Source organism: Telmatherina bonti (assembly GCF_933228915.1).
Source record: "Telmatherina bonti genome assembly, chromosome: 10".
Lineage (NCBI taxonomy): Eukaryota > Metazoa > Chordata > Actinopteri > Atheriniformes > Telmatherinidae > Telmatherina > Telmatherina bonti.
The window spans coordinates 34,398,402-34,421,573 of NC_136628.1; the positions used below are offsets into that span (position 1 = coordinate 34,398,402).

The window sequence follows — 23,172 nt, forward strand, 5'->3', positions numbered from 1 at the left end:
GTGAGAAACATGTGGATGTGTGCCTTTAAAGCGAGCAGACCTGCAGATATCAGAATGTGGTGTTTGTGCAATCGGATGAGATGATCTGCAAGGACAGTAACACAGAAAATGAAAATGACCTTAGCATAAGCTCGTCTGAAAGGCAGAAACTAATAAAAAAAAATAACCATGCAGACGTCCCTCAAGGCTGCAGGGAGCATCACATATGGCAGCATTATTTCTGGATGTGTGTTGTTATGGAAAAAGACGATTACGTTGTAAATTACTTGCAAGTCTTTCAATTATATCCAGTCATGGTTCAATAACTTTGTCATCTTTTCCTTGTTGCGAAAGCTACTGACAAAGTGCATGACGGCAAAAATATTTGTGTTCACTGCAACTTGTAGGGATGCAGAATAACCTCTTTCAGCAGGACACAAGTTATGATGCACTAGAGAAAACTGTAAATTCAACATTTTGTGCAACAATTTCATCTAAATGACCAAATGAGCAATCCTCTGATAAGTTAGAGAAAAACGCATTTAAACACAGATCATTCTACATTTAAACCCTAATTAATGTAATATTTAACAACACCATGAGTTTATGCAGCATGCATACATAAATACCGATATTTGCATCAGAAATACTCGCCGACCTGCTGAAAGTACAGGGATCAGATTTGGCGAGGGTTGTTGAATATTAGTGCTTGACATGATGCAGCTTTGTTTTGTTTTAAAATGAAGCAGAAATAAAATGAAACTGGTTTGTGTAACTTTTCCCCTGCTGCTGCAGTGAAACCCAGATGAAGATCTCGTAGATCAGGGCTGATAAACTACATTCAGCTGGGACAGATTTTCAGTCCAAGAAATTCAACACAGCCAGAAACTGTCATTAGCCGGTAGGTAAAAGAATAAAAATGAACTACTTTTACTGCAGATGTAAAACCAGGATTTCCAGAGAAGGGATGCTGCTGTGGCTTGCTTGTGCATTAGCATGAGCGTACTATGCTGGTACAGCTCTGGGTGAAAGACGCAATCACGCTTTCCATGAATTTACTGGGAATGTTTCTAAATGTTTGGTGTTTCCCAACAAGGAGTCGATTCACATCGTGCTTTTTGTAATTTAAAGGGATGCTATGATGGTATTTGGAGTTTTCTGAGCTTTCTACAGTGTTACAGTGTTGAATCCTCATCAGACATGTGAATGGCGCTGTTTTTTTTCACCTAAATGCATGTTTGAGTTTGAGTTTGAGTTCCAGCACGCTCTTCGTTCGGTTTCCATGGCGACGAAAAGCACGTCGTTTTAGAGAGTTTTTTCTACTTGGAAATCCTTGTGACATCCCGGGGGATAAGGTTCGGTGATTGGTTACCTTCTACTGGTTAACAAGGGCATGTACAAATACATCAGGCGGGTGGAAAACGTGGGATAAAGTTATTTCCAACGATGGCTGGTGAGTTTACCAAAGAGAGACATCCTGCTGCATTCGTTGCTGTGGGTTGCTGTTTTCCACTTCGTTTTCAGGCTCTGATTCAGGTTCCAACATGTAGGGCTGTATGCTATGTGTTGACATTGTATTTTGTTTTTTTTTTATTGAGTTCATATGAGCCTAATCCTTCTGTTTATGAGATGTTACAATGACGGCGAAAGCAGGTGCGGTGCGCGCTCCCGATGTAGTGCAGTGGCGGGAGGCGGAAGAGTCTCAATCCACTCGTTTTGCCCACAGGCTGATCTGACAGCCTACGGAGAGGGTCGGTCTGAAGTAAATAAAGCCATTTGTGACAATAAGTCGATCAATCCCAGCCCTTCTGGTCTCAGAAATAAAAATAAATTAGCCTTAAATGCACAAAATAGTTCCACTTTAAACACACTTGTTTTGCATTTGAATGTGACGGTAAAATAAACAGGTCAGCCCATGCAGGGTTAAATCTGCGGTTTTCATGTTCATGTTCACATTTTGTGTATCATGCAAATGCTTTTATTGCTATTTTTGTGCTTCAAGTATAGAGGTAGCTTTAGCTATTCTTCACTTGGTGTAGAAAACCGAGCAATATCACTCAGGGACGGTGTTGATGTGCAGCTGACACACAACCAGCAAAAGACACAAATCAAAGAGAAAAACTACCAGGAAGAAGATGATGCAGAAACCACCAAATAAAAAACACCTGAAGAAGACGCAGCTGATGAGAACAGCAGGAAAACAGTGTTGTTATTGTTCTGCTCCTCATAGCGATGCATTCCCGCTACCAACCAAAATACGGAAGTAAACTCTGAACTCAACACTGCCCACTAGTGGATGAACTGACTGAACCATGGAACGTAAAAGATGCATGAAAGTATGACAACGTTTGAAACGGATGTCCCCATTTATGTCACAGAATTGGGCTTAAAGACACTTTCACACACACTGCTGTGATAACTGTGGTCACATTACAGAGAAATGAAAAACAAAACATTTGTTCACAACAAGTTCCAAAATGGTCCATAATTTTTTTTTTTTTTTTTTTTTTTGTTTTGTTTTATTTTTGTTTTGTTTTATTTTGGACGGGGTGGCGCATTCTGAGCTTGACATGGCAGTACAGGGACCAGTACGGGGAGCAGTTCTGGTTTATTGTCTGGTGCTGGTGGTAGACTGGATCCTTGCTTCTGACTACAATGACTTGCATGGCTAGTTTCAGGTTGAAAGCTGTCAGGGTAGCTGACATTGAGGCTGGGTTCTGTCTCAGCCTGATCTGTCTTTTCTCTGTGTAAAAAAAAAAAAGTCAGAAAATCTCCCTCTCTTCTCAATCTCACATCTTCCTACACAAAATAAGAAGGTACAGGTTATATATCAGGACATTCTTAAGCTGTACTTACAAATCAACATGGACACTGAGGAACTCAGCATCTTACAGCTCAGGTTCAGCTCCAAGGTGAAAATCCGGATTTGCTGAATTCATGCAGATTTCCTAAATACACTCACTTATTTTGTGTTTTATTTTGAAGCCTTATCTTAAAGGGCACAATAAAAATAAATACTAAATTTACACTGAAAACCAAATTTTTCTCAAATGATCTTTAAAGTAATCTTGTTCACCCAGATAACAGCACTGCTATGTAGCTTCATGCTAACATCTGGTTATTAGTCTTAGATAACATTTATAGCTGTACTCGTACAGGGACGGAAGCATGCCGCCAAATGTAAATACTTCATAGGAAGAACTATTTAGCAAGCTATTTTAAAATGAGTGAAGTGATACTGGTGACCACCTCTCCCCCACTCTAGGCCAACTGGGAGGCAGTTAGACAAAGAACAAAGTTTGCCAAATGCCAATGAAGCACAAGTAGAAGAAGAAGGAGGAAAATAATAGGATTAGGAATAAGAGGAATAAACATCCAACACTGGATGAAAATAAAAAACTGAATTGAAATAAGTCACAAAAGAAAATGATTAAAATACGGAACTATAATGAGTGTGTTGTCATGTTGTCAGTGGTAAAAGGATAAACGTAACATTTAGCTAAATTACTCATGTACTTTTATGCACAGTTATCAACGTTTTCCACATTAAACTCATCAGAATGAGCCAAAAACATTCGTTATTATTGAAAGAGCATGCTCTTTTGATAAGAGGGACAGAAAACTGTACGCTTGTTTGATCAGTTTGCTTAATGTTAACTGATCAAACAAGCATGATCCAGATGGCGACACGCTGATTGTAACGCACCGTTGGCTGGTTGAAACACGCCGTTGGCTGGTTGAAACACGCCGTTGGGTGATGGTAACACGCCGTTGGGTGATGGTAACACGCCGTTGGGTGATGGTAACACGCCGTTGGGTGATGGTAACACGCCGTTGGGTGATGGTAACACGCCGTTGGGTGATGGTAACACACCGTTGGGTGATGGTAACACACCGTTGGGTGATGGTAACACACCGTTGGGTGATGGTAACACACCGTTGGGTGGTTGAAACACACCGTTGGTTGGTTGAAACACACCGTTGGGTGATGGTAACACACCGTTGGGTGATGGTAACACACCGTTGGGTGATGGTAACACACCGTTGGGTGATGGTAACACACCGTTGGGTGATGGTAACACACCGTTGGGTGATGGTAACACACCGTTGGGTGATGGTAACACACCGTTGGGTGATGGTAACACACCGTTGGGTGATGGTAACACACCGTTGGGTGATGGTAACACACCGTTGGGTGATGGTAACACACCGTTGGGTGATGGTAACACGCCGTTGGGTGATGGTAACACACCGTTGGGTGATGGTAACACACCGTTGGCTGATTGTCAGTAACTTTTATTTAGAATAATCTTTGATGCAGTTCCCAAAAGTAATTTATTTTGAAAAGTCTTTAAAAGAAAAGTCTTCTGGAACTGGAACACAGCGGTGTTGTGCAGCTTTGGGAAAATATTTGTTCCTCCACCATTAATCTGTCAATCACCACGAGGGTTCAATCAGATTTCAGAGTTGGCCAGCATCACTTAAGTTCATCTATGGATGTATATACTTATTTTAACCAAAGTCTTAGAATTTTTTGTATGTTTTTGTTTCTTCTTAGCCAACATCACTTTATTTAATGTAATTTATTTTCACTTCTAGATTTCTATTTTCATTATTCGTGTTTTATATATTTCTCATTGTTGCTGAGTCCCCATATTCATTTTATCCATTTATCAATCTAAAAAATGCATCTGTAAAGACTACAAGTGTGGAAAAACAAACTGTGTAGGGATTTTAGAGAGAAAGACTTGCAGCAGAATGGCCAGAGGGTCTTGTTTTTTCCCCCCCCTTTCTTTTCTCTCTATTCTCCACTACCTGCATCATTGATGAAGCACAAGAAGATCGGCATCTTTCAGGTGGTAAATTCTTTCATTCCCTGTGTTGGTGAGGTGGAGAGTGGCAGCAGCAGCAGCAGCACATACAGTGACCCCACACCTTGTATTGTGACTGGCCTTTACTGTTCAAGTGTTTCTCAGCTGCCTCAGTGAACTCAGTGTTCTCCCACTTTTGGCTGTTTCCAAGGCAACGGCGAGTTAGAGCTATGTTCAAGTTTTGGTTCTAAGTCAAAGTTGAAAGCTGATGCCACATTTGAGAGAGATGGGAGCAGTAAAGAACATGCTATTCATACAGGGCAGAGTGTGTATGGAAGTGCAAATCATCTGCCGATGTGAATCTGTTTAACAGGCTCACACATTTGCATGGACAATGTTTTACACTTACAGTTGTTGCTTAAAAGACAAAGAATGGAGTAGCAGGACCTTAAAACAAGTTGTGTTGATACACTGGCTTGAAACGCCATGTTTCCTGTTGTTCTGCATTACAGATTAGAGTTTAAATGTTTGCCTGTTTTAGCTTCTTGATGTGAAATAAGGTTTGCCTCTGAGCAAGAGTCTGTAAAACCACCAACAGAGAGATACCACCATACAAGCAAAGATAAAAAAGATCAAAAAACTCCTCTAACAGGACAAAGCTCTACATGGCAACTCATTTGTGCCACTCATTTTGATGTCTGTAAATGGATGAACAACTCTGCGTGTGAAGTGAAACCCCTTAACTTTAGTTGATAGGTGCAAGTGCACTGTTAGGGATAACCAATGGCATAAAGGTGCCATAGAAGAAGACAGTCCACACTTGTAGTGTTGAGGTAGAAACCTGTGGTGAAGTCATTGCTGCACCTGAGGATGCTTGATCCACTTGCAGATGAAAACCGGCTGATGGCCACTGTCTATTTACAGTTGCACTTTGCTTGGTATTTGAACTTATTTCTTCACCCATTTTTGCCACTAGATGTCAATTCTTACACATTTTAAATCCATAAATAGAAATAATATGGATGGCACCACAGCAATGGTCACAGAGCAGATCAGGAGAACCTGAACAAGACAGAGTCAACAAATAAACCAATGGTAGCCTGTTTTATGTGTCGATATGACCACTGTAAGCTGTACACTGCACAGAGCTGGGATTCACTCAGGTGATGGGGGGACTTACTAATAATCTCCTGCCTATTTCTTCAGATTGACTCTGTTATCTAAAGTATTAGAAAAACTGCCTAAAGGAACCATTTTAACAAAGACTCGGTAAAGCATGATAGTGGCAGTATCATGCTGTGGGGTTAATTCTGATTTGAACTGGGAAAATGATGGATGATGACGATACAGGCAGAGGAAAACCTACTCCAGTCTCCCAAGGTTTTCAGGCTGGGATGGAGGTTCAGGTTCCAGTGGGTTCCAGGATCCATCTTATTGGTCTTGTCAAAGCACAGACTTAAAAGACAATCCGGTCAGTGTGAACTGGAATCGGAATCAATGGGCAACGTGGAAGTCTTTCATGGTGTTGCACATTCTTAACCTGCAAAAAACCCAACAGCGGCGGACCTCCGGGTCGTGTTTGTGCACAACTTGTTTTGTGTGGAGCGTTTGGGCCATCAGCAAAAATGCATGGGTTCCATTCACCAGATAACTACTAGTTGCCAAGCAACACTTCTGTTGTGTTGTGTTTCTTAGTGTGTGTTGTTACCTGGTGGGTTCTCAGAACCATTTGTGGCCTATTTGCGTTTCTCCTGCATAGACATAAGTTTTCACTCCGCTTTGGTGTAAAGGCTTTTTTCTTTAAGATCACAAAGGAAAAAGTTTTGGCTGGACACCTTGCAGATTTCTGTACACCAACAGAACGCAAGAAAAGTAGCATGAAACTTTGTAGAATGGACAAAAACCCCAGTGGCTTGCAGTGTGCCAGGCTTGTATGGATTACAGCTGTTTTTACTGCAGTTGTTTTGGGGTTTTTTTTTTAACCCTAAATGAACACATTTTTGTAGTTCATTTTTAATCCATTTTCTGGTTTTAAAACACATTTCTTCTATTACAAAAGATCCATTGTGTTGACAAGTTGTACCACTACAAAAAGGATAAATGCCAAGAGATTTAACCATAATCAGTCTGTTTGAATTTACTGTAAATCATTATATAAGCAGATATGAATAACTGATTTAAAATGACTACGACTGCATTGCTTCATCAGTTCACTTATTTAAAATCTTCTGTTTTCTTATGTAACTTAACAATTAAAAAGTGAATTAATTTATAATCTTTCATGGATAAAGACTAAGGACAGTGATGTAAGTAGGAAATGAAGCACCTGAGTTTAAGGCACTCCAGATGGCAAGAGCTGAGATATTCTGTTATTTTAAATAATTTATAATCTATCTGAACCAGATACCGCTGATTGACATCAGATGACTACTTAGCACGGTCGGTAAGACAGCTGTCAAGATGTTATGATAAAATATTCCAACTGAGTGAAGGAGAGAAGCCAGTTTTGCATAATGAGCTCTTTGTAAAATCACAAATAAAACCGACTTTCACTGTGAAGCTGCTTACGTTGATCTTATTAGCACTCCAGGCTTTTTTACACTGTACAGCAAATTAAAACACAAAAAGTCAACTGTTCTTGCATCTGCATGTAGTAACATGGTGATGAAGTAAATGAGTTAGAAACTTTAGATTTTTCTTTAACTAATAAACAGTTAGAAAATCAAGGACAGCCACGATTAACAGACATATTTTAAAGCACAAAAGCAATTAATTTTACTTTTTTTGGCTGGAAAAACGTGTCAAAAAACCTTGAGACAATAATACTAATAAAATATTGAATATATATTTTGGATTGAATATAACAAGATGCACTTTAAATGCTGGTATCCATAGAGATAAGACGAAGGTTGGACTGTTGGTTGAAGATATTGATGTAGCTTTGGCCCGGAGTGACCAGTGTGCCCTGCAGCATTATGTGCTCATTCCTGCCCCTAGATCTACACCTACACACTGCATATCTTTATTGCACATCTTCAGAGAATACACACTCCCTTATTAGAAATTACTCTGCAATTGAGATGTTTTAACCGAACATTTTCACTTGGATTCTTTTCTTGTAAGGATGTTTTTTCAGATTATTATTTTTATTTATTTTGTTTATTTATTTATTTATTTTTAGTTTTTGAAAGAAACTGTTGAAAAGCGTGAAAATGACTTGAATATCAGGACTTAGTGGTCAATGAGAATATGATACCAGATAGTCTAAGTCTCCTGATGACCCTCAGCTGATAACCTGCAGATTCTCCAAGAATCAGGAGAAACAATCGCTTCATTTGGAATTATTGCAGATTTATGGGGAATAGAACAAGTACTATTTCAGTGATGGGAGAAGAGGTGTTTGGGGAAGAGTACAAATAACGTGATGTACATCCAGTCCTCAGACTTGACTGGAAATGTAATATTGTGGCTGTTTGCATGATGTGACATGTGATTCTCTTCTGGAGCGAGTAAAGGACAATCAGTGTTTGCAGGAAGCAGTTGCATATGAGCCTGATGGAGAATGTGACCTGCTTTCCAGATTCCTTCCGGGAAGCAGCTGGAGCCGAGCAATACAGCAAATCCAGGACAAGAATTGTCCATACTGATATTAATACTGATACTTCCTTCTTAAAAATCCTGTCATTTATAAATATTTTGCTTCATTAATATCATAATAAAATAAAAAAAATAAAAAATAGTCATTTTGTGAATCTAAATTTTACTCCAAGCTTTAATTTTTTTCTGGACAATAAAAAACAAGAACGCTAACCTTCAAACATCTCACGCTCTGCTACAGCAGCTGCAAGGCTAGCTGCTACACTTGAGGGGGACAGACCGGCCTGTGATCCCAAAGTGTCCAGACGGCAGCAGGACTTTTAGCTGATACACTTTACATCCACATCTTTGTTATCAAATTTTTTAATAAAAAATCATCAATTCATTTTCCTAAACACTTATTCCAATGAAGGGTCACGGGGAAGCTGGAGCCTATCCCAGCAGTCTCTGGGTGAAAGGCAGGGTACGCCCTGGACAGCTCACCAGTCCATGGCAGGGCTTTTTACCTTTTTTCTTTTAACCCTACCCATTTTTTATGAAAAATTTCTGTTTATTAACTTCTACAAATTTTAACTTAATCAGCACGTATCACATTACGATGTATCAATTAAACACTGAATCGGTCCAACATCTACAGTATATGTGTTTGCATATTATATAATAATATTTCTTTTTTATTACATTTGTAGTAAATACATGCATTTTTTAAAATTTTCTAAATATATATATCTTTTTTGGGTTTTTTCAGTATTGAGCTGTGGTAATGTACAAATTTCCTCTTTGTGGGATTCATTTAGTCTTATGTTTTCTATCTAACAGACATTCTTTGGGTTTTATTGCAAAAACTGTCTGCAAGAAAAATACCCCTGTTTTCATGCTAGTGTTAATTAGTACCGATACAAGCCTTGGTATTGATACTATCGATTTTCGGATCGATCTCCCCCCCCGGTCCTAGAAGCTGCATCAGAGCCTGAGATTTAAAAAAGAAAAAGTCAAACAAACTGAGCATAAAGGGTGGCTGAAGACAACTCTGGAGCTGCTGAAGCAGATGTGTAACAAATAATGCACATCTTCCTGACATAATGAACAATTCCTTCCATCCAAAGATTTAAGGGACTTTGAACAGGACCTCAATCCAACAAAGCAACTTGGAGATGCGGTGGAACAGGAGATTCTTGTCATGGATGTATAAATCTGCAGCAACTGTGATGCTATCATGTCAACATGGAGCAAATTATCTGAGGAATGTTTCCAGCATCTTAATGAAACTATGACACCAAGAATCAGGGCGGTTCTAAAGAGTCCAACATGGTACCGACAAGGTGGACGTCATGAAGTGTCTGGTGATAATGTGTCATTTAAAGTTCATGCAGAATATTATTGAAGTTGTTTCATATTAACAGCTGTATTTAGAAGAGAAGCAGTTTAAAAAACACCTCTGCCTTGAAGTGCAGATGTGATTGGATTATCCTTCTGCATTTCCCTTCTCTGGTATTATCGTTGTTATGTAATCGAGAACACTGAAACCCAACCTGCCTGGTCTTATTTAGACTTGGAGATTGTGTCTTCTGAGGAGCTCTTTAGACTACACAGATCTGCATATCAAACTGCCAGTCTTGAACTGCCTATTATGCTCCGTGCACAAAGCACTTCAGCGCAACCTGCATCTCTCCAGGACACTATCACAACTCCACACATCATTATAACATAAGCATCTTAACTGGTATTCTCCACTGACCTTCCATGGTGTTATGAACCGGCCCCACATTTCCCTCCCCCTCCTTGAGCAAGGCATTTAGCCTCTAATTGCTCCAGCGGTGCGATGAATGAGGAAATCAGATTCAGAAAAATGCAGCAGATGTGTATTTTGATTCTCTGGCATGTTTACTTCTGCTCTTGTGTGATTGCACTCCTGGATAAAGTGTGTAGACAAGCAGAAAGGGGGGGTGGGGGACATGTCTTCTGTGGAAGACAGCAATCTATCATCATTTGCAGTGATTTGTAAGGAAGGGTAGCTGGAAATTGCTCAGACTTATTTGTAATGTTTGTAAGCTGTGGAGCCCATTTGAACACAGTTATGTACAGTTTTGCACGTGAAATATTTGCATGTGCCATATAGTTAGTTTGAATTTTCGCAGCACAATTTCATTGACTGACTTATTAATCAGAAAATCCGGTCTAGCAGCTTATTCAAGTCGCCATTGTTTCTGTATTTGTCATTACCTTGGACGAGGATGTGCACGGAGGTCGTCCTCGGGCGACTGCTTGTCTGGACCGCACACACATACTGCCCTTCATCCGTCATGACCACGTTTTCGATCTTGATTGTAAACTCCTCCTGATTAAGGGTCACCAGACTCACTCTGGGATCCACGGACCACTTCTCTTCTCCGGCAAATAGGATGCTTGACCGGTTTAACCATGCTGTGTGTGTGACAACGTCCTCCTGTTCACACCTGTAAACACAAGAAAACAAAGATGAATATGAATCTTTTGCATGAAACTGTGTACAATCAAGCCAAGCAAACCATTCAAAAGTCTTCACCTCACTTCCCTTCATTACAAAAAAGAAAAAAAAAAAAAATAATATCATGTTTCTGGGATAAACAGTCATTCCACTTGTTCCAGAATAACCACATCCGGATGAGACAGCATGTGTTCCACATGTGAACCACATGTACAAGATCTGGTTTTGTAATGATTTCATGTGATCACATGTGAAAAACATTGGAAGCATATGAAGATTATGTATAATTCAAATGTTCTTCATGTTTAGTTCACCTATAAACCACATGTTGCACATGTGGAAACGTGTATGCACACATGGAGCAAGCATGGTTATTCTGTAAAGAGACTATAAGCAAAACTTGAAAAGAAGAAGAACTAATCAGTAGAAAGCACCGATGTTGGGTTTAGTTACATAGGAGAGAGCAAATCTTTGACTTCTATTGGCTAATTGTTCTTATCTTATTGCTGTTTTTTAATAAGATGTGAGATAATACTTGTCACAGTAGAATATTAACATTTCATTATAAAAATGGAGGAAATTATAAAAAGGTGATATGAAATACACATAAACCGCCTCTACTAATAAAACAGCATGTAGACCTGCTTGGAACACTGACAATTTTTTAATAAGCTTTGTAATGAAACACATTGTGTGTATGCAAATGCAGCTCTTGAGCTGCCTTCAGGTCTCTTTGTTTATCAGCCCACACACTTGGGTTTGTGACATTTAGAACTGATTGAGAGAATGAACGTTACTGTGCTCTGTTGCAATCAAATTAGATTAATTTTGGCAGTCACACTGGTACAAGAAGCTCGGTCACTGATCTTTGACTCTTTTGACACATCTACACATCTGCTGTAGTTTCATTACACATGTTGCAGTCAAAGTACTGCAGCCAGAGAGATACATCTTATGCACATATCCCTATATTGCATGAGAAATCTGCTTTAGATTACTAAGATGATGCCATCCAGGGTATTTTTCTTGTATATATATTTTTCTTTTGCACAGACAAGCAGGCGATGTAAGCAGCTGTGAACGGTAGCAGCCTAACAGGAGCTCAACACGGTGCAACTGAATGACTCTCAGCTGCATTTACGCTGCCATACCTTTTGTTAAACCATCAGTCTCTTCCACTTCACTGGCAGCAGAGGGGTCAATGGCATCCTTTGAGCATTTGTGGTGTTATGGCAGAGAGAAAACATGCATACACACCCCTTACTCCTCCATAAAAAGAGGGGAAAATCTATTAAATGTTTATATTTTATTCATCGTTTCTTATAGCTACAGAGAACAGCTGAGCTGTAAATGTATTTCACACCCTATACACACTGCTAATGGTTAACCTTTAAAAACAATACCAACAAAAGCAAAAGGGTTTGAACTGGAAGTGCCTGCTAAAGCGGCCTGGTCTCAGAAAATGTGTCAAAAATTCTTAACCTTAATAATTTCACAATCTGCTGCTCAATCTGCTCCGTATCCCACGGATGTTTTCTTAAGGGCAGATTTCACTTACTATGATGGTGAATTGCATCATTAGAATGTCAAAATGTCTCAGCCTTGAGCATGCAGGTTTATATAGATCTTTTCAGACATAATGACAAAACCATGTCTGTCCAGATGTTTCAATCATAACCTTAAACATCTGGACAAGAGAGTTTTCTGAAAAAGTAAGGAAACACAAGCGGAAATGTGCTGAAGATTTTACATTTACCTTTCTGTAAGGTGCATTTCTGCAGTTGAGGTGAATGAAAACATTCACATGGTGGGAAGTGAAGTCTGAACTGACATTACAGACATGACAATGTAAAAGACAGCAGGAAGTACGAGGCAGTGATGTAAGACAGACGTCCTCGTAAGGTAGCAAAAATGGGCCTTTACATTACGTCATGCTGTGTTATGGTATGGTGGAGAATGCTTTGGTTTTCTGTTACAGATGGTACCATCAACCCTAACTGTTCAGTGTCTGAAGCTGCAGCAGCAGAAAACTAGACATAACTTTTCCCTGAGTGTGTATTCATGACATGACACGATTCAGCCAACTCTTTTTTATCCAAACAAACTTACAAGTCAGGAGTGGAAAGTGTATATTTCACTGAATGAGTTTGCAGGGTTTAAGAAGAGCTCTAACATCTACAGGCAGAGATAATCACAACTGAGTGTTGCAGAGCTCAGCTGTCTGCAAAGAAACAAAATCAATCTGGAAATTTAAACTCCCGGTCAGTAAACATGCTCATGTACCCTGAAGCTTGCTGCGTACAAGAACAGAGAACTTTGTTTCTCTTGAGGTGGAAAAAAAACTCAAGAAAACTATTTGTTAACTCTGGTATTTCACACTTTTCACACTTCGTGCATTGTGGATGTTTTTATAGTTCCTCGCCACCTTGACCAGCTTAAAAATATCCACTCAACCATAATGGAAAAGTGGAAACAACATACTTAAAGCCCTCTTCATATTTCCAACCAGTTTCACCATTTATCTGGAATGCCACACAACATAACAGTTCTGATGTATCAGGAACAAACAGGAAGAACCCCCAAACCAGGACTGTGAGAACATTAGAAGGTCATTTAGTTTGTTGAAACTTGTAGAAGATGTTCTCTGCTCTTGCAGACCTGATGGCCTTCAGTCTTGCTGAAAGTCTACGGTCCATGGGGAAAGAGTATCTGTAACTTATACAGTAAATTCTCTGCCAGACTTTCAAACCACTTCGTTGAACAGGAAGTGAGTTGGCCTGTGCAGCTGTAGGGAGTTGCTTCCATCCTCTGACCAACGTATGGCTGGTACTCTGCAGTGTTAGCATCGTTGTATTGGATCAGCTCGGGTTCCTTTGACCCTCAGCTGAGGTAATACAAGAGAGGTATTGGACATTATCAGCTACATGACACTGAGTACATAAACAAACAAACAAAGCAACATAATACTGTTACTTGCTGTTCCATATAATGAAGACATCTTGCTATTTCTGGCTCAGTGAAGTCTAGAAATACAAAGGAGGTGGATTTCATCACATATCGAGAGACCAGATGTCAATTTCCTGACAAGTTAACGTTTCAGATTTAAGTCTCCATCATGACGCTGCAATTTTTAACATTGTGAATTACTGTAGATGTCTTACAGGCCATAAGGAGACATTTTCTCTTGGTTCATACCTGGGTCATACCTGGAACATCTCACCAGGGATACATCCAGGAAGCCTCCTGACCAGATGCCCGGGCCACCTCATCTGGCTCCTCTTGATGTGAACAAGCAGCGACTTTAGTTTCTCGGAAGACCAAACTTTTCACCCCATCTCAAACAGAGCCAAGCCACAACTATATCTAGCTGGAACCGTCCAACCCTGAGCACCAGCTCAGGCTCCTTCCCTGCCAGAGGGGTGTCCTGTTGATGTGATTTTCCTCAGGTGTGTCCTGACTGATTGGCTGCAGCTGTTCCTCATTCCAGTCTTGTGGAAAAACCTTTCCTTCTTCACTATTCTTAAACATGTCCTTCCACATTCCCTCGGATTAGATTCTGCAGCAGAGGATCGGACCAGTAGGGCCCCATCCTTCAGCAGCCACCCAGCTCACACTGCATCCAAGTGCTCTGGCCAATCCTACAGGTGGTGAGCACGCAGGAGGTGGGGGCCTGTGTTGCCCTTCAGGCTGAATCGGACCAGAGCCCATGGGCAAAGTTCAGTTCATCAGACACTTCGTCCATGCTTGGTCTCCAGGCCGTATTCAAAAGAAGGGCCCTGGTGGGCCGGGTCCAGGCAAGGAGAACCTGGATCTATTGTTTTCATTTAATCATGCAGCGTTTTCAGAATGATCTGGTTCCTCCCTTAACAGCTGTTAGCCATGGGTGAACCCCCCCCCCCCCCCCCCCCCCCCCCGTCCCCCATGATAAGATGGCAGCACGGGGGTGCAATTAATTTAATTAATTAATTTAACTTTATTTCTATTCCTGCAATTCACAATAAAGTCATCTCAAGATTCATTTAAAAAAAAAATCTAGCTCCGGAAAACCAACAATTTCTCTCTAATGACTCTCATGACAAACTACATAATTTTCCTTTGGTTTTATATGAAATTCAGGTGACAATACTGCAATTTGCCGCCTCAAAAAGCTTTCTGAAGGCGATGAACTTCTGTGTCAAGCGGTGGAGAGCTGGTGAGCTTCCAAATCTCCTCATCCTATAAATCTTAAGGAACCAATCAATTCCTGTTTGCTGTCTGCGAGTCTTTAAGGTTGAGGCTGTGGTCGGTGCCTCCTTCGGAAATGTAGCCGTCACTGTTTTTCATTTAAGAGGGTCAGTGACACAGTTAACGGTTTCCTGGCATGGTGTTTACACTGACTACCAATTTCCCTTTCAGAAGAATCTGCAGCCACATTGTTTGAGTGGGACCGCTGCTGCTTTGAGTGTGATAAAAGAGTACAAAGGAGGTCGTACGACATGAGAATGCAGCTGCTGTTCGTCATTAAATGAGGAGCAAAAAGGAAGAAAGACCCATTGGCTCTTTTGTTGAGTTCTGCGGTGCACACTCTACAAAGTTTCTCATTCTTTTTATGCAAAAGTTTGACTGAAACCTGGTGTAAAATCCGCAGCAGCAGCTCTTTTACATCACAAAATGCTCAGTTGTTCCTTGGAATGATGCTCTTCCATGTATTTTTAGAACTTTATTAGGAAAAAAAATCCAGTTTGGCTTGGGTTATTATTATCATAAAAAAAATTATTTACCTTACCCGCTAAATCCTTCAGAGAGCAACAAGAAGGAAATGAAGGGATAAATATTTTACATACCATATATACTCCTCTTATCGCCTCTGCGCAGATGGTAAACACAATTTAATCCCAGTAAATTACAGTCCTCTTAAAAGCACAAGCAATGGAGGCTAAGGAGAGATGAGAGTTTGGAAAGTGAAACTGAATCCATTGAAAACGTTTCTGTACTCTCGTCTCTGTGTGCTATAGGCTAATGAGAAGGTCATATAAAACACACGCACTTGTTGCTCCTCGATTAAAAGTTGATGGTTGAGATTGTGTAACCAGGTGCTAAAAACTATGCTTTCAACACGTTGCCTGCTTAAAAAAAATATATATAACAGCATGACAAAACGTCCTCTTTTTGAGAGCTAAAAATAAGTCCGAATGGAATTTGAAAATTTTCAAGAATTTAGCTTGATTTTAGTTTAAATATATTTACATTAGATTTGTGTTGTATTTGTATTTGCATCCAAAAGCTTTTCCAGTTCAGAGAGAGAATATTTAGCCTGAAAGGAACATATGTGTTAAAAAAAAAAAAAAAAAAAAAAAAAAAACAGCTGTGAGAACAAATGCTAAACTAGGATGTATTTTTCGGAGAGGAGTTCAACTCTAGAACAGCTGTAGTGAAGAAATAAAAACGTGTCAGTCAATAGGAAAATTTACACAAATGATAATAGATGAAATAATTAAATGATATGAGGCAAATAGGGATATTTTTAAAGCAATGTATATTGTATTTTATGATTTACATATATATATATGTATATATATATATATATATATATATATATATATATATATATATATATAAATATATATATATGTATATTCAAATTAAACCCTTTTTTTAACCAGTAGTAGCTTTGAATGATTTGTATGTATTCACATGATGCCAAATAACCCCCCACCCCAACCCGGCAAAAGTTAAACATAAACATTTTAAACTGATTTATTCACTCATAAAGATTAAGAGTTTAAGATGTTAATTTGAACAAAATAATTCCATGTTTCCAAGGTAAAGGTGACTGACTTCATGTAGGATTTGCATGAACTTCAGCAACTACATGTGCGTCAGGGAATCCCAGACTCCCATATCCACAGTCACCAGCTTGTCCTTAGGAATCCGGAGGCATTTTCAAGCCAGCTGTGAGATGTAATCCCTCTAGCATGCTTTGAGTTTTCCCTGGGGTTTTATCCTGGTGAGTCGTACCATAACACCTCAGCAGGGAGGTGTTTAGTGGGCCTCCAATGCCTGAGACACCTGATCTGGTTCCTCTAAAAACTAAAGCTTTGATAATTCAGTGAAAGTCAATAATGAAAGAAACAGAGCAGCAACACTTTATTCACTGCACTGATAAACTACGTCAGCCACACACCAACACTGATTAAAACTCGGCCCACATGCAAATTTCCTCCTGACATCAGTGTCAGCACCTTGACGGGAGGCATGCTTCACGCTGCACTGCAGTTTTTAACACGCTGCTCTCCTTTAGCTGAGCCACAGCTGCTCTATAACTGAGAATTTGAAGAGTCCAAATTGCTGACAAACAACAGGAGCTTTGCTACCTCAACGAGACAAAGACCGACTGAAGCCTTTCCGTATGAAGCGTACATGAATTCCCTCGGCTCAAATTTGCTCCAGCTTCCTCAAGTCAGGTCCACTGCTGATTTTAAATTGGCCTGCTGCAAGTTTGAATGTGCGCATGCATGTTTGTTTGTGTGAGTCTGTGATGGTCTGACAGTCAGTCCTGAACAAAACCATAAATATCAGCCAGGATAGGCACGGCCTTCACATCATGGGTTTATGTGTGTTCAAGACACAAATCTCTTACATTTATCTCACTCCGTGGAAAATTATATGAAATTTTGGGCAAAAGTTAAATTAACTGTCTTTAAATGAAAGGTGTTTGGTAAACAAATACCGTGTTTCTGTCGTGATTGGTCTACAAAAAAGAATGAATAACAGTCCAGGTGACTTTATTTAAGCTCTTACAGTTACAAAAGCCTGGATCACTGAGACATTCTGGATTCTTATTTTTCCCTCAGACTTTCAGCTCAGTGTCATTCAGCTGAGTTTGCACATTTAAAACTCACAACATAGTGACCGCAACATACTTTTAAAGGGTCAAATTATTCTCCAGTCTGGTCCAACTAATTGTAATCCATTCATATAAAATACATTGTATGATGCCCGTTTGCTCCATTAGCTCCATTTATAATAATTGTGTTGATGTAAGATAATTTATAAGGGGGAAATAAAGTAAAGAAGTCAGTCAAGCTCAGAAAACCATTTGATTGTGGAGAATCTTCAATTTAATCCCCCATCCTGAGGATGCACGGCACGGCATGGCTGGCAGCAGAAGAAAACCATCAAGCAGAACCAGATTTTAGACTTTCAGATAGCATACCATATTAGCATATAAGCAGGAGACGTCCCTTTTTTGTCAGTATATCACAATGCAAAAGGTTTTGCATTAATTATGATTTGTAAATGTTCAAAAACACTTATTTTCATAATAGTTAAATGACAGAAATGCGGCTGTGAAGTGTGGCAGCAACATAAAAGGTGTGCACGCTGCTTTAGATGGACCAGTGGTCTGTCATCTGCAAGCAGTAAACAACAGAGATACCAGTAAGCTACTCTTACAGAGGGTTAGATTCACTCATCGAGTTGGAAGGCAGCATTTAGAAACATTTTGGACATGAGGACAGACGAGGGCTGGACAAGACTTGCTCCATATATATCTTGTTTAAAGCCGACATAAAATATAATAACTAGAAAAAGCTATTATTAAAATAATAGTACCTGTGAATGCCCATTTACTAAACTATGCTGAATGATTTAAAATGAAATTGCATAAGTATAAGAAATGGAAAATAAAAGCACAACTGAGATTTCTTTCTAATTGCCCCACATCAGGATTGAACCTATGAACTTCCATATTGAAGCACACTGACTTACTCACTACACCACTAGTACTCTTAGTTCCACCTTGGAAAAAGCATTGAAAGTTTTTCCAATTGGGATGGGAAGGCCTTTGTTTTTCACTTCCAGCAGGGTGTAATTACCGGGATTGCAAAAACATGTGCAAAGTTGAACTAAACTCCAGTGAAGATGTGCCAGACTTTATTGTTCAATGTGAAAAACTTTTTTTTAATGTGTTTAAGATGTATCAAAGTGTTGAAATGTTGCAGGAATCATTGTTGGAACAAATCTTTCACATTTAACTGTGACATTTACAAATAAATTCCTTTGCTCCTTGAAGTGCATAGTTAAGACCGATAGTTCACATTGAGCAGCCTGCAAAACTGCACGCCATCAAACAAGCAACAGCCAGCAAACGACAACGTAGCTACATGTTAAACGCTGCATTTGAACCCGTGCCTTGTATGTGTACCTGTGTACCGGTGCAAAAAATGGACCAATTGCTGAGCTGACTTCCGTTTTGTCCAATCACTGGAGAGGATTTTAACATTTGGCAAAAATGTGAATAACTTGAAAGGTTTACATGTTAGAGAGATCAGAAGTCATAGAACATATCTTATGAATAAGCTGAACAGTTTGATATTTGAATGGTTGAAGTGAAGCAAAAGGTGTAGGAGGAGTAGTGTGCCAAACATTTTGCAGGAAAGACAATGGTTACGGGAACTTGATGAACTGGACACTGCAAACTGGTGCAGAGCTCTGAAACCCTGTTGAAGCAGTTTTCAGCTCATTATGCAAAAACTGACCAATCGCAGATCTGAATTTTGCAACGTCCAATGCACAGTGGGTTTTGAAAGACTTTCATACAATCACAAGGATGAATTAATTCTTGCAAAATGTTAAATATCTCAAAAACTACAAATAAATGACAAAAGTCAAAGCACACTACTCCTGAAGGAGCTGCAGGGTTTAAGATGCGAATGGTTGAAATGACTTGAACAATGTAGGAGGAGTAGCACGGCATAGTTTGGCGGAATACTAAAATTGGCCAAACAGGATCTCAATAATATGAATGCCCCATGGGTATTCACATTAATAACAATACAATAGCATGTACCAGCAGCTGCTGGTTGTTAGCAAAATTATGTTGCTAATAATTTTCAACATAATATGAGAAATATGTTAGACATGTGTCTGGTTTATTTCTAGTTCCACATCAATAAAAGATACTGGAGGTAAAATTGTTTGGTTACTTGCATTAATGGATACTGAATAACATATACATTTTTGTAATGGTAGCCACAGAGTAAGAAAAAGGAAAAAAAAAAAAACCCTAATTGGGAAAAAAGATGCATCAAAAATCCTGATAACTGTTCTATAATCGAATCATAGCACCTGAATTATAATCTTAACTGAATTAAAACATGAGGTAACTAAGATGGCACACCACTGATAAGCAATAAACTCACTTCTCATTTAAATCCTTTCACCATTCATACTTGTTGACTGTAAGCAACACGTTTGGACAGACTGACAGAAACATGGCAGCCAATCTGCATCAATGGCCTCTTGTCAACAAGCTGTTGAGGAGAGCTGTTTCAGTTCAATCAGTTGTATTGCAACAGGAAAACATCCAAAATCTGAAGGACTGTAGCCCTAGAGGACATCCCTGATCTACAGTCAATGGAGGCAGGGTCAAACTGATAAAACCAGGAAAACCACAGGACAACCAGGAAAAGGGAAATGACAAACACAAACCAAGGAAAATGAGCACAAATTGGTGAAAATAACTTTATGTTGTTGTTTCTTGCATGAAAAATCAACACAAACTCCAGGGATTCCAGGAACATTCAAGAACCGAATCAGTTGCAGTCCATTATCACTGCAATGTTGATGATGACACAGGGCTTGTTTCCATGGCAGCTACATCTCAGCTCTTTGTGAACACTGTCTTAAAATTGGACATTACAACAGAATAAGGTCATGTAATATCAATCAAAAACTCAATGACGCTGGCAGTCTTGTATGAAGCAGACTGATACATTATCCTCCCAAACCAGCATACCTTCACTGAAAATAACTACAAAATCTGGTTTTGTATCATGTTCATCCATATCCAGCACAGACAAAATACACAAAATATCAAACATTAACATTTTGCTCCAGGCTGGAAACGTTCCAAAGACTTCTGTTTAATTTGTCTTGGTCATTAGCTGCAGTGTTGGGAAAGTGATTTTCAGATACATGCCTTTGATTTACAATCTGTTTTCTTAATATCTTCCAACAAACAGGTGAAACTGACATATCAGAAATGATTCCAGTGATGCTTTTTCTTTGTGATTGACAGTGTGTCTCTTCCCTGTGTTTAGTCCCTGGACCGTGAGCGATCATTCCTGTTTTCAATGCCTGTGTTGAACAAAGCAGAAACAAAAAAAAAACACGCTCTGTCACGACCTGCTGGAAATAGAGCCACGATGATATATTAGGCCAAACCACTAATACTGACGGGGCCATTAATTTATCCCATCCACACATTCGTTTGGAACATGTCTGTGTCAACATCTTGGTGTGTGCGCAACATGCGGGTGGAATAAATCTGCTCTCTGAATGTTGAAGGACTCCTGGTATTTGCATCAGAAAGGCGCCAACACGCCGCATCCACTCCATGACAGATGTAGCGATACCTCACAGTATAAGAAAAAGCGCCTTGGAAATATGACAGGGATTGTATAGATCATTAATCAGGCTGGTTTTTAGCATGTTTTAAGTGATTTCAGCTGTTTTTATTACCTCACATGCCTTAGCTAATGATCAGATGCACTCCTATTAACAGAGTCAAAAAAGAGAAAAGTCAGTAAACACATTTCTTAGCCTTTAAACGTCCATCTAAACTAACACTAGCCCCCACATTGGTTCACGTCAGTCTAATCTGTGTTCTGCTGGTTTAATGGCTCATTGAACTTCACCCGACTGGATCAAGGTAGACCCACCCAGGTGAAAACATTTAATCGAGATGGAATGAAGCTGCATCTGTGGGACTAGTTGACAGCAGTTGGGAGCAGAAATGACAACAAATTAGCAATGCTAACATTAGCATTTATTATCATAAATTAAAAGGGCAAACAGTCAAGGTTATCTCCATAGTGCTAAAACGAACGAGAAAAGGACGAAAGTGGTTAATAAAACTCACATATATCCTCCTCTGAGTTATATTTGTTTCCATGTTAATCATCACAACTTCATTTGAAATATTTCTTTGTTTACAAGACAATCATTTTATCCTCACATATTTCAGCCACATGGTACAAAACCAACATGTGGAAATCACTGAAGCTGATCTTGCACAGATTGCACCAGAAAACAAAGAATATCCTAAATTTTTAGGCTCAGCGGGGGGTTGTTTCTGGCCGGGCCATTGAGAATAAAACACACTGCTGAAAACCATCAAATTTGATTGTACAGTAATGGGGTAGTGGTATGGGTGGGCTTAGCTCTGGAAGACCAGGGTTCAAGTCCCTTGAGCAAGGCCCTTAACCCCCAGTTACTCCCCAGGTGATGCAATCTGGTCTGGCAGCCCACTGCTTCCTGGGAAGGAAGCAGTAGTTCAGGAGGAAGAGCAGTCATCTACAATTGTGGATCAATTCCAGGCTTCCCCTGACAAAAGACTGAAACCTGCAGTGACAAGACACTGAAGTCCTGAGTGTGTGAAGGGGTCAATGTGACATGCAGTGCAAAGCACTCTGACTGGTCAGCATGACTGAAAACACGGTGGTCCAGTCCATTTACCATTTGGTGTAACTAGGATGGGTTAAACGTAGAGAAGGAATTCCCAAGCTGGGATTAATAAAGTGTAATAGAATACTTAGAAAATAAATGAATAAGAAGACTAATATTCTTAGTGAGGCAGGGTCCCACCAAGCCTGCTGATCTGGTGTTATAGACATTTTCCTAACAGATCATTTCTAACATACCGTGTCTGATTCAGGTAGAGATGCCCACGCAGCTCTGCAGCCTCAAACCTTCACTTTGACTGTATTCTACAGGACTTATGTACCTTATAGTGGATAAACAATTAGTTTAAATACATTTCAATACAAACACAAACCTAAATGTCCCTGCAAATGAAAGTCCAACAGGTCATTGGGTGCCATCTTCCGGTCCCTTCCTTCTACCTACCATACTGTAAGTGGTGAATGGACTGCAATTCTTTTGCATTTTCCTACTGGAACTACTCAAAAAATGTTATAAAACAACCCACACTGAGCAGACATTTATACTTTGTTTGTATGTTTTTTTTTTTCTCTTTTCATTGTATAGACACCCACACACCCATGGGTGGACACAACAGGAGCCCTGGGCTCAAGATCTTGCTCAAAGACCCTTCAACTGGCCAAAAAATTGCTCAGACCCACAACAGCAAACTCTCCCCAAAGGTCTGCTGGTCCTTCATTTACATTCAGGTGTGTGCAAAATAGCTTTTACATAACTTTCCTTCAACAGCAGTGATACAAACCATCAACAATCTGGAAGAAACCAGCAAGCTAGTCGAATATAAAGTAGAGACACATTCACTCCATGCTAAGCTCCGATCTCTTTGCTATTTAA

General features: G+C 39.6%; 1 protein-coding gene across 1 annotated transcript in view; it reads right to left on the reverse strand.

The window, feature by feature from the left end:
* ntm (neurotrimin) overlaps positions 1-23,172 on the reverse strand; it is a 585,757-nt gene that overhangs the window by 54,624 nt on the left and 507,961 nt on the right. Inside the window, exon 3 of the mRNA XM_079247868.1 lies at positions 10,611-10,843. Coding sequence (XP_079103994.1) covers positions 10,611-10,843 — 233 coding nt within the window. The remainder of the gene's footprint in view (positions 1-10,610; positions 10,844-23,172) is intronic.